The sequence below is a fragment of the Neoarius graeffei genome, chromosome 14 (assembly GCF_027579695.1).
Source record: "Neoarius graeffei isolate fNeoGra1 chromosome 14, fNeoGra1.pri, whole genome shotgun sequence".
Lineage (NCBI taxonomy): Eukaryota > Metazoa > Chordata > Actinopteri > Siluriformes > Ariidae > Neoarius > Neoarius graeffei.
In genome coordinates this window covers 69427727-69441058 of record NC_083582.1, presented here as the reverse complement: position 1 = coordinate 69441058, position 13332 = coordinate 69427727, and the positions used below count along the sequence as shown (strand labels likewise).

Sequence of the window (13332 nt, the reverse complement as noted above, 5' to 3'; positions counted from 1 at the left end):
CGCTGTTCAGGGCGGAGTGATTTGGAGCACAGGATGCCTGCGGAGCCGAACGTATCCGTGTATTGGCGTTGCTTTGTGTGCACGCTAATCGTTTTAAAAACGTTAATCTGATGATCCGCTGATACAGTCTAATGTAAACCCCACCGATGTGTCAGCCCTGCAATGACCTGGCGACTTGTCCAGGGTGTACCCCGCCTCTCACCCATAGTCAGCTGGGATAGGCTCCAGCTTGGCCGTGACCCTGCACAGGATAAGCGGTTACTGATGATGGATGGATGTTGACCAGTGTTGCATGGATCATATGTGTCATGTCATCATGTCATGTTTGCAGCTAATTTCCTTCATTAACACCCACACGTTATTGAATTATTTTTCATTTTGTCTAAATGTCAATGGATAGAAAATGGTAGAGAATTAATTTCTATGCAGCTGTAATTTGTAGTCCTCCTAATGTTGTCTTAATGTTCTCTTAATGGTCTCCTAATGTTCTTCTGCTAGTGTAGCAGTTAAAAGCTGGTGATTAAGTTTATCGTCTGTGTTTTATGTCCTCTCTTTTTGCAATGCAAACCTTTGTGTGGCTCAGGTCAGAGCACTTTCTCACACAGATTAGTGATAGCAGGTTTTTTTTTTTTCCTCAACCCGGTGTGTTTAACAAGCTGTGTTTATGAACCTCTAGCTAGGAGACAGGCCCTGTAATTACAGGAAATGAGCTAAAACAAAGTTTTTGAATGCCGTAGACAGGGTTATTACCGCTTGGCTAATGAGGAGAGGCTTGTCACCTGGAGCCGTGATCAGCAGCTCGTGGTGTGGTGTCACATCAGTTAGCGGAAGCTAAACGAGGTCTGTCTCTTATCTTTCAGAGTCTTCCTGCGAGCCATCAATCAATACGCAGCCGTGCTGAACAAGAAGTTCCTGGACCAGACCAACTTTGAGCTACAGGTGAGTGTCGATTTCAGATAAATGGCTAATAATACGAGGAGAGAGTAAAATGGACAGCAGATGCTGCAGCGTTCAGGTCATTCAGCGAAAACACTTCAAACTATTTTTGATCCTTGTATGGTTTTTTTTCTCTTCATAAATAATTGATGCCTTTCCCTTTCTTCATTCTTCAGTTGTGGAACAACTACTTCCACCTTGCCGTGGCCTTCCTTACCCAGGAATCTTTGCAGCTGGAGAACTTTTCAAGTGACAAACGAGCAAAAATTTTTCAGAAGTGAGTAGACTGTTTCTTATATCAGTCCTTGCTGTCTACTTTTCACTACTTCATATCCATCCTTGCCATTTTGGTTAGCTGAATCCCCAGTTAGTTAACTGTATAAAGAGTAGACAAGTTTTAGTCACATAAAAAAAAACCAGTATTTTTGGATAATTCATTAATAATGGCATATTGTGTCAGACAGAGTGAATCTTAGCAGTAGCACTACAACTATGCTTTCATGTCATAAACTGCTGATGAAGAAAATTTATGAAGGAAAGAAAACAGGAAGGTATCATTTCAGATTTTTGAAAAATTTGTTTTCCCATTTGAATGTTTCCTTGTTGCGGATGGATGGATGGATGGATGGATGGATGGATGGATGGGTGGCTTGATTGTTGGATTGATGGATGGATGGATTAATTGATGGATGGATGGCTTGATTGATTGATGGAGGGATGGATTGCTTGATTGTTGGATGGATGGATGGATGGATGGATGGATGGATGGATGGCTTGATTGATTGATTGATTGATTGATTGATTGATTGATTGATTGATTGATTGATTGATTGATGGGATGGATGGCTTGATTGTTGGATTGATGATGGATTGATTGATGGCTGGCTGGCTTGATTGTTGGATTGATGATGGATGGATTGCTTGATAAAATCAATCCATTTTTTCAAAGGAAAGATTGATAAAATACGTATGAATATAGCCACACAGGTGCAAACACTTCAAAATCTGGAACCATTGGATAAAGAGAGAGGGGGTTGTAATACAATGTCAACATTTAGTTTAATTGATGTTGAGACTCTGAGAAAAACAGTACAAAGTCTCAGCTCCTCCACATCTGAACTGGACATTTTACCTACAGTCTTTTTCAAATCTGTTCTTCACCTAATATCAGACGAGGTACTTCAGATTATCAACACCTCCTTACGAACTGGCATGTTTCCTTCATCTCTGAAAAAAGCGGTTGTAAAACCCCTACTGAAAAAGAATAACCTGGATGTCTCAGTACTCAACAACTACAGGCCCATATCCAATTTGCTATTTGTTGGTAAAATAATTGAAAAAATTGTTTTTAATCAATTAACTGCCTTCCTGACATTAAACGGATGTTTTGATAAGTTTCAGTCAGGTTTTCGTGCCAATCATAGCACTGAAACAGCTCTTACTAAAGTCATGAATGACCTACGTCTTAATTCTGATGCTGGTAAAACATCAGTCTTGGTGCTTTTAGACTTAAGTGCTGCATTTGACACGGTAGATCATTCCATACTGTTACATCGACTGGAGCATTGGGTTGGATTTACTGGTATAGTAATCAACTGGTTAAAATCTTACCTACAACAAAGATTTTTTTATGTGGCCATTGGAGGCCACAGTTCATCACCTGTGTCCTTGAACTGTGGGGTTCCCCAGGGCTCAATCCTGGGACCATTACTATTCAACCTTTATATGCTCCCACTTGGACAAATTATTAAGAATAACTCAATAAACTTCCATAGCTATGCAGATGACACTCAGCTTTACTTAGCTATGTCACCTAATGACTATGCCCCTCTTGAGTCTCTTCATAGATGCATTGACCAAATTAACAAATGGATGTCTCACAATTTTCTTCAGCTGAACGCAGATAAAACTGAAGCAGTTATATTTGGCAAAAAGGAGGAAAGGCTTAGGATTGCCACTGTTCTTGAAACTAAGGGGCTTAAAGCAAAGGATACTGTCAAAAACCTTGGTGTCCTTATTGACAGCGAACTTAACTTCAACAGTCATATGAAAGTGGTAAAAAAGTCTTCATTCTATCACCTAAAAAACATTTCTAAACTCAAGGGTCTCATGTCAAAACATGATCTAGAAAAACTTATTCATGCTTTCATCTCCAGTAGGGTTGATTACTGCAATAGCATTTTCACAGGTCTTCCAAAAAAAGACCATCAAAGAGCTTCAACTAATTCAAAATGCAGCAGCAAGGGTTCTTACAAGAACAAAAAGGGTAGTCCATATCACTCCAATCCTAAGGTCTCTGCACTGGCTCCCAGTGAGCTATAGAATTGACTTTAAAGCATTACTTCTTCTATTTAAAACATTAAATGGGATGGGACCCAGCTACCTACTGGATATGTTTCAATTATATGCACCAACTAGGTCTCTTAGGTCACAAGAGAAAAACTTGCTAGTAATACCAGCTGTCAAAACGAAGTGTGGTGAAGCAGCCTTTAGTTGCTATGCTGCTAAGCTTTGGAACCAACTTCCAGATGATATTAAAAATGCTCCTACTGTTGTTAGTTTTAAATCCAGGCTCAAGACAAAGCTGTTTTCAGATGCTTTCACTTGATTAATTTTTACCTAAAGTGTAATTAATTTCCTTTAACATAATTTCTTTTAATTTTGATTTTAATGATTTTACTTTCTTTAATTTCTTTTTAATCTTGGATTTTAATGATTTTACTTTTACTTTAATTCTTTGTTACTGTTCTTATGCTTTTATTTTTTGTGAAGCACATTGAATTGCCTGTGTGTATGAAATGCGCTATACAAATAAACTTGCCTTGCCTTGATGGATGGATTGGTGGATGGATTGATGGAGGGATTGATTGATTGATTGATTGATTGATTGATTGATTGATTGATTGATTTACTTTATTGATCCCAACCTGGGAAATTATGTTACAGCAGCAAGTTATCAGAAATGTGAAAAGAAAAAGACACTGTACAGCATAGAATTAAAAAAAAAAATTTAACTTGATTTTACATTTAGACTTTTAGCTAGGATTCACACGCAAATCTTCACCCTGTCTATTCATGGAGGAATCGTTTTCTTTACATAAGCTACCTCTAACTTATCAATATGCCAAATAGATTCATATTTCCTACTTATGCTCACTATATAGGGTACTGTAGAGCCTACATAATGCACTATATTCTCAATGAAACACGATTTAAGATTCAGCCGCAGATAAAGCGAACCTTCATTAAGTTGCACTATTTATGCCACATTTTGGGAACATTCTTTGTTTTTAGACGTAGTGATATAATTTATTCATCTTTTTAAAAATGTGAAATAGCACCACAAATTACATACCTAAATGAGTATAGGTTAATTTCCCTATATCAAGATACACAGGATATAAGGTTTATTTAAAACTTCAGAGACTTGCAGTAAGCAATTAAAATTAGACCATGGGACTTTAACCATGCAAATGTATTCTGATAACCCTTTTGTAAATTAGCCTATAATGTAATGGAAGATGTGGTGCATATAATATTTAATTTATGTCATGAACGGAGCCTGGTTTCATTTTCAAAAATTATTCCACTGGAAACCACAGTGTAAGCAATTTCATCCTTGCATAATTAGAAAAGCCGAATGGAAATGTCACAGTTTGGCAACTTTTTACTGTAGCTGCATGATTTCGGCTGATTGCGTTGAACAGCCGCTCTATGGTTTTGAACATATGAAACGAACCGATGAGTGAATAATTAAGCAGGAAAGGACTGTTTCTAAATTTCATCATTACAGTCTATCTAAAGTTTCTAAACACACAGTTGGGTCCATGTGGATAACACTGAAATATTTATAGACCCGTTGGTCCACACATCAGCTTGGTGTTTTGGCACATCGTCAATGTAAGAATGCAAGTCTCACATGCCCTTGTGTTGATGCAGACAGATTTTCTCTCAACACAACCAAATAAAATGTGATTAACTTGTATAAAATGTAAGATTTATAACGAATAATCATCTTCAGACTTGGATTAGACTTAGACAAACTTTGTCATTCAGTATGCAACAAGTGTACACAGAACGAAATTTCGTTGCAGTTTGGCTCAGCACAGAATTAAATATGAAAGTATATTAAATTATGCAGCAGCAGAAATATTCTAAAGTGACCTGTGGAATTAGGAATTGTTCAAGTATAAATAGAAGTTTGGATTTGGAGTTCAGGAGTCTAGTGACCTGGAGGAAAAAGCTGTTACAGAACCTGGTGGTCCGCACCGAATGCTGCGGAACCTCTTTCCAGAGGCCAGGAAGGAGAACAGTCCATAGTGAGGGGTCGCTGATGATATATTAGGGGTTTTTTTTGTTCGACGTAAAAGATATTCCTCAGTCTGGTGTCTGTAGGTGCCATAATAGCTAAAGGAGCTGAAAGCACAGGTGCTGGGAATTGAGAAATTGCTTCTTTCACTCGTTATATTTAAGCCTCTGAGCTCTTTGAGTACGCTGATGTTCGGCTGAGTTGCTCTCAGTGCAAATGGATTTATTGCAAGGCCAGTATTTCTGCCAGGCAGGCAACAGTTTGTCTGTGATCTTGATAAGCTTAATTAAAGTTCAGTGTCTGTCTCTTAGACACAGCCTTGACACCATTTCAACCTCTGAGTTCCCCTGAAGCAAACTCTAAAATATACACGCCACATTTCTTTTCTTTTCATATGCACTAATTTGGATGACGCTTTTATCCAAAACGACTTGACACCGGGTACAGTTATGCTTATGACTCGAAAGTGGTGCTGAGATTTGAACTCTCAACCTTGTGAAAACATGTGCTCTAGGGCTTTGTCAATGACAAATGCTACATTTTCACTTATCGCACTTTGTGGAGAGGGTGGGCCAAATGAGACAAGTCAAGCCAACCTCAAACACCTGTTTGAATTGCTGTTCCTGCTGCACAACAGCGCATCATAACACATTCAGAGGAAGCGATATCTACACTCTAACGAACACAGGGCCTCCCAGATGCCCATAATTGGTTAGTGGGGCTAGGATTGACGGCGGCTGTCGCAAGGCTGTGACATTGTCGGGATTCGCCCTTGCTTATTTTTATATCTTTCTAGTGTACTTGGCATTGTTAGGGGATGTAGAATAGTTTTGATGGAGTTGTGAGCCAAGCCAAAGTCACGACATGTCACATAGTACAAAAATATTGACAGTGAAAGAGGGACTAATGTGTCCGAGAGAAGTGTGAGCTGTAGTTTTCACTTATTTTGCGAAATAGAAGCCTGGTTAGTGGGGTTTTTTTTAATGCTTTCGCCACCTTAAGGTGCAGGAGGCATTATGTTTTCGGGTTGTCCGTCCGTCTGTCCGTGCGTGCGTCCCAAAACCTTGTGAACACGATATCTCAAAGGCTAATGAAAGGAATTTCACCAAGCTTTCACCATTTGTGCATTTGGGGACAAACATGAACTGATTAGATTTTGAGGTTAAAAGGTCACAGGTCAAGATTACTGTGAGGTCAAATGTCCATCCCCAAACTTTGTGAACACGATATCTCAAAGACTAATGAAAGGAATTTCACCAAACTTTCACCATTTGTGCGCTTTGGGACAAACATGAACTGATTAGATTTTGAGATCAAAAGGTCTAAGGTCAAGGTCACTGTGAGGTCAAATGTCTGTCCGAAAACCTTGTGAACGCAATATCTCCAAGGCAAATGAAAGGAATTTCACCAAACTTTCACCATTTGCGCGCTTTGGGACAAACATGAACTGATTAGATTTTGAGGTTAAAAGGTCACAGGTCAAGATTACTGTGAGGTCAAATGTCCATCCCCAAATCACAACTTAATAAGGCGTGTAGTCTACCAGGAGGAGGCATCCCCATCGACGCTGTTGGCGTCGAGTTCTATCTAGTTTTTTTTTTAAGAACAGTAGAGGCTCTTCACAGTCCATAAAACAAAGGAACGCAATGAAGGTTTTATTGTCTGTTCTAATTAAACGTCCAGCATGTTAACTAAGATCAGGAGGGTGTTTGTTCTTCCCTCTTCTTTATCATGTGAGGAAGAATGATTTTATATACAGTAATTACTCTGTATTATGGGGAATTTTGGTTTAATACATTATTCAAGGATTTTGAATTTTACTCATACTTCATTTAAAGCTGATTTGTTCCATATTACGAAATAAACTTCAGTGGACAGCGATATTTTTAAAAAATGCAGTTGGTTATTCTAAAAGAAAAGCTTACCAGTTAAAAGACCCTAAACAAGGCGTCACAAAACAGACCTGAAATATGTAACTTGTTAGCAGCAGAGTAGCTGATGAACCCCTCTGTCATTTCATTGTTCCATTAGAGAAAAGGAAATGATGTGGTGCTTATCTCAGCTCATATAATAACCATATACAAGCTACTTGATTTACAAAGAAATGACAGTTGTCCTGGCTGTTTCCAACATTGCTCTGATATGTTGAGTGCATTTGAGACACAATGAACCAATTCTCTTGACTCGCTTTTGACTCGCGATTTTTGAGTATATTGTTTACATCATGTGTATTTTATGATGCTTTTTGTGGAAAACTATCAAAACTTTTAATTAAGCAAACCTCTCATGTAGCTAAACGTGTGTTCTGTATAATATTTAGATAAATATTTTAGAAGCAAAGACGACTACGACTTTGTCATATGTACACTCAAGCGCAGCGAAGTTACTCCTCTGCATTTCACCCATCTGAAGCAGTGAACACATGCATGCACACACAAGCAAGCAATGAGCACGCACACACGTACCCAGAGCAGTGGGCAGCTATGCTACAGTGCCCAGGGAGCAGTTGGGGGTTAGGTGCCTTGCTTAAGGACACTTCAGCCATGAACACAGCGGGAGGGGTACGTGCTGTTTATTCACTCCCCCCCACATTTTTCCTCCCAGTTCACAGAATAGAGCCTCAACCCTTTGGGCCCAAGGCTGCTTTTCATACCCAGAGCTTCTCATACGTATGCTACAGCACCCACTGTGCAGTTGGGGGTTAGGTGCCTTGCTAGGTCCCATGATACAGAGGGAGGGGAAAGTGCTGTTTATTCACTCAACTCTCCTCACATTTTTCTTGCCAGTCTCAGGAATTGAACTGGTGACCTTTTGGGCCCAAATCTACTTCTGTAACCTTCAGGCCATGGCTGCCCCTCCTTCAGGCCATGGCTGCCCCCCTTGGGCAGCACGGTGGTGTAGTGGTTAGAAGGTTCTGGGTTCGACCCCAGTGGCCGACGGGGGCCTTTCTGTGTGGAGTTTGCATGTTCTCCCCGTGTCTGCATGGTTTTCTTCCAGGTGCTCTGTTTTTCCCCACAGTCCAAAGACATGCGGCTAGGTTAATATGGGCTGAAGTGCCCTTGAGCAAGGCACCTAACCCCCAACTGCTCCCCAGGTGCTGTAGTACAGCTGCCCACTGCTCTGGGTATGTGTGTGCGCTCATTGCTCAAATGTGCATGTGTGTGTTCACTGCTTCAGATGGGTTAAATGCAGTGGATGAATTTCACTGTGCTTGAGTAGTATGCATGTGACAAATAAAGGCGGCTTCTTCTTCAGGCTATGGCTGCCCCATACAATTTTAGGTCATTGTATGCGATTTGAGACACATGGTGGGTGTCTGATTTTGAAAGTCTGTTTAATGGTTCCAGTTCTTTACTTAGTCCAGTGTTTTTCATACAACGTGTAACCTGCTAACAATGAAAAGTTTTGATTTCCTCATGTGTAGAAGGTTCAGAAGCCAGTGGCTATGTTGTGCTCTCTACAAGTGCAACTGAATGCAATATCTTAAGCCTTACCTTATCTTGAGCATGGGAAGCCTTATTTTTATTCCCATGGTCTTACCAGAAAGGTCACCATTGCTACAGTCCAACGTAACGTTGCTTTTCACACACGCACACAGTTTCTGGGCGGTGCTAAACACTTTCAGCACAAGGAGACCCAGGTTCAGATCAAGCTCGAGATGCTGTCTGCTTTTGTGTTAATAAGGCCTTGATTTCTCCTGTCCTTGTCACCATAAATTATGCCACTTTGCGAGCTTATTGGCAATGCAATCAATGGTGGATGCAAATTCAAGAGAGTGCCTCAGGTCCTCTGAAATGTCACTACGTGACAGCGTGGTGATGAGCGTATATTAACAAGAGTGCAGGCCTGGCTCAGATTTATTGAGTGTTTTGGAGTAAGAATGTTGATCTAGTGTCAGATCCGCGTGTGCGTATGTGTAGCTGGATTTAAGCCGGTTCTGGGATAGCTGGCTAGTGAGTGTGGGTTATGCTTTAGAGGTCTCCTGTATAATCACTGTCTCTTTTTAACCCTTTATCTATCTTTGCACTGAACTCTATATCTGTCTTTAATAACAAATGAAATCATGGTTTGCTTTGGCAAGGACTAGGACCCCTGAATTTTTGCAGTACTCTGTGCACATACCGTATGGGTGCAGTGTTCACATTTGTCAGAAAGGTCTATGACAGGCAAGGTGGATGTGAAAGTGCCCTTACACAAGCCACTTATTCATGTGTCTGTGTTATGCACCTGCTAGTCCTAGGTCACTAAATGAACACCGTTGACAGATATTTTAACCAGGGATGATGTATTTTTGGCCAAAAGAACACCTTAAGTTAGTTAAACCTCAACAGTTGTTAGGGTTCCTACACAGGAGCAGATCTTGTCAGACGTATCCAATTATGATGCGCGTTTTCATGTGTAACTTTAACAAGAAGGAGGAAATTGAGTGTGTATGTGATCATGCAAATATAATCATTCAGTGGCAAGATTTTAACTTGTATTATTGTCTACACTGACAGACACTGAAAGTTTCATTAACGCACTGTTAACTATCAGGTCATGACCGTCCTCTTTAACTGGATATTTTTGTATGCACCGACTTAACAAATGATCTGCCGCTGAAAGACATGCTTGGGTTGTTTGTAATTAGAAACCAGTCCAGTGTCAGCGATGGTACTGATGATAAGAGTGCAGAAGAGAGTGTTTTTCCTCTGGGTAACTCATTATAGGCTGCAATCAGAGTGGGATAAAGGACTTAATACTGAAGTTGTACGCATTCATATTCAGAACTCCTGCATATATCATGGCACCATTTTACATTTGACAGCAAAGACATAAAAAGACACTATATGGTTCTTTAGTCTGCCTTTTCTATCCCCGTTTCTGTTTTTTACACTTAAAGGAAAGTGTTTGCTTAAATGCAGTGGTTTGGACGCTCCACTGCTTCTCCTTGAGAAAATTCTGGCAACCTTGCAGGCATGAACTACATCAAAGTAGCTTGCATTATCTGAATTTGGAAAATCCATTTTGAATGAACTTGCCAACTCGGAATATGACCCATTGTGACATGATTGTGAAAGATTTTGCCTTTTTGAGAAAGTGCCTGGATAACAGGATTGGTGAAGCTCAGTTGGAACTCGGGTACAGGTTTTCAGCTGACATGCTGCAAAGATTTTTAAGAATTATCGTGGAGTTCAGCAGTTTTAAGAAGCCAAACCATTACAAGTCAAGATTTAGGAAAACAAAATATACTAAAAATTAAGGAATTATTGTGTGCCTATGCCTGAACTACCCACAAACCTTAATTGACAATACCATCAAAGGATTTGTTGATTCTAAACTTTGTAAACATACTGGTACACCAGAAGTTCAAGAACAGGACAACAACATCAAAATCAGCATACCATTCAAGGGCCAGTGTTCAGCTAACAATGTCAGAAGGTGGTTACAGGACTTGGGTAATCTCATCTCATCTCATTATCTCTAGCCGCTTTATCCTTCTACAGGGTCGCAGGCAAGCTGGAGCCTATCCCAGCTGACTACGGGCGAAAGGCGGGGTACACCCTGGACAAGTCGCCAGGTCATCACAGGGCTGACACATAGACACAGACAACCATTCACACTCACATTCACACCTACGGTCAATTTAGAGTCACCAGTTAACCTAACCTGCATGTCTTTGGACTGTGGGGGAAACCGGAGCACCCGGAGGAAACCCACGCGGACACGGGGAGAACATGCAAACTCCGCACAGAAAGGCCCTCGCCGGCCCCGGGGCTCAAACCCAGGACCTTCTTGCTGTGAGGCGACAGCGCTAACCACTACACCACCGTGCCGCCGACTTGGGTAATAAGATGAATATTACATTTCAACTGGTGTTTGTGAGCCGAAAACTAAATGATGCGCTGAAGCTGCAAGAGGAAAAATCATAGGACATGGGGAGGACATAGCCTGCGCAAAGGATTCGTTGACGACGGTGGCAATGAGGGTGCGCAGTCCTTGTCCGCACTGCTTCGCTCCCCACCAGGAATCCAGGTTGCAAGCAAGGGAGCAGGACGACCAGGGCTGACAGGGGGCTTAACCTCTGATGATGGTTCCTGGGAGGATGGGGGTGCGTGTCTACATTGGCCACAGGAATCGCCAGAGCGTTTGGACCACTTAGCTTTCAACCTGTGTTCACCTTTCCACCAGGGATTCCAGGAATCACCCCCTTGCAGGCGTTGAGGTCGTAGGACTCCGAATTCAGAAGGGGGAAAACCCACCGATTATAAATCAGCAATAGGTGATATATAGTTTCAAATGTGACTCTTGTGATGAGAGTTATATTGGTTACACCTGTAGACACTTACATAAGTGTATCGAAGAACATAAAGGCGTGTCTTCGAGTATCAGTAAACAGTTATAGGATGGCACACGGTATTGCACCTAAAGACATTAAAAAAACATCATCGCTAGCGATGATGACTGCTTCATTTGGATGTGCAGAAACACAGATAGGCCACGAGGCCCACACCAGAGCGACAGAGTCACCCGCAGCGGTAGCACGAACGGCCTGGCCAAGCCGCCACGGAATGTCTGACCTCGTGAGTTCTCGCATATTGTTCTTCCCTCCTAACGAAGTGCCTTGCACAGTAAGGTAAGACAAACGATGTTGTGCCCCCATCATATTGTCTCTCTGGACCTCCAGACCTGATGCCAAGTGGTGCACAAAAGTGCCACAGACCTGACGGGTATGGAAGTTGCCCTGCAGTGACGGCTGAGTGATGCCATCCATTGGCCATTTGAGTGACTCTTCCGCATGCCATCAGGTAGAGTGCCATTGACCCTGTTGGGTTCATCTGCCACACTGCACCGAAAAGTGCCCTGCTGACAGTGCCTTATTGGTGATGTACTATTTAACCCATAGCTGGTACCCAGGCAGGTGCTACCACTCCGGGTCAGAGCAGATCTGGGAACAATGGTGATTAAGGCGTAACTCCACTTTCCCTAATACTCAAGTCCTCTCGGACCTGAGACTCACTACTGGTTGCACTTTGAAGTCATACCCAGGATGGCTAGCTAGCTAATATATCCCACCACTTGACAGGTGCCAATGTAACAAGACTGTGTTATTCACTTCATATTTCAGTGGTTTTAATGTTATGGCGAATGGGTTTATTAACAATATTATTTAAGTTGTGGATGGGAAAGTTACTAGACATGCTGAAGTGGCTTTATCCCCAACCTTTGACACCTTGGCATTGCAGCAGAGCCGATTTTGTTGAAAGTGAACCAGCCTTTTTATGTTTCTTTTCAGCCCAAATGGGTGAAATAACTTGCTGGATGTCACTTTGGTCTCCTCAGTTCCATAGCAGAATTCTGTCCTTTGGTCATTTTGAGAATTGAAATGAAAATCCGTTGTATTTTTTGCTGAGGCATTTAATGAGCAGCATTTTGCACCAAATGCTCAAATTTATAGACCAGGCACATGGCTGAATGTCATGGCTTCTCATTATGGTCAATCTTAAAAACCTCTTTCTTTTGCCTTATTAGTCCTGATCTGTATTATTATTATTATTATTAACAGATCCATGTACTCATGTACCAAAGGTAACAGAAAAGCTAGCATGATTGATAGTGTGATGTTCTTTTGGGCAGTCGTTCTGTAATGTATGATTTCATTTGTGCCACCACACCTGAGACCCTTTGTGCTTGGAGAGCATGCAGTATCTTCTGAGGCAGTGAAATAATTTAGTCTCCTTGTTCAGCTCCTTGGAAGAGACAGGCGTTGGACATGGATGAGATTGAGAAAACAGTGTGTGCTGTGTGCAGCCTGAAATGCTGAAATGCTTCTGTATGTCTTCCAGGTATCAGGACATGAGGCGCCAGATTGGCTTTGAAATCCGGGACATGTGGTACAATCTGGGTAAGTGTCTCTCTGCAAAAACAGAGTGGAGTCTGCGGGAAGATTGTAAATGCCATCTTAGAGCTATGTTATCCATTATGACATGGTGTTGCTTTGAATATAAAGGTCATGTACATAATGTCTGATCACAAGCGGTTTAATTTTTTAGGCATTTTATTTTGCTCGTTGCTTATGAAGGACTACAAAGATGATAAATAAAGAC

At 41.3% G+C, this 13332-nt stretch overlaps 1 protein-coding gene across 1 annotated transcript in view; it reads left to right on the top strand.

Moving 5' to 3' along the window:
• The window catches only part of dock1 (dedicator of cytokinesis 1), a 742670-nt gene that overhangs the window by 571840 nt on the left and 157498 nt on the right, over window positions 1–13332 (top strand). The window contains exons 30-32 of the mRNA XM_060940282.1: window positions 861–939; window positions 1113–1213; window positions 13072–13130. Coding sequence (XP_060796265.1) covers window positions 861–939; window positions 1113–1213; window positions 13072–13130 — 239 coding nt within the window. The remainder of the gene's footprint in view (window positions 1–860; window positions 940–1112; window positions 1214–13071; window positions 13131–13332) is intronic.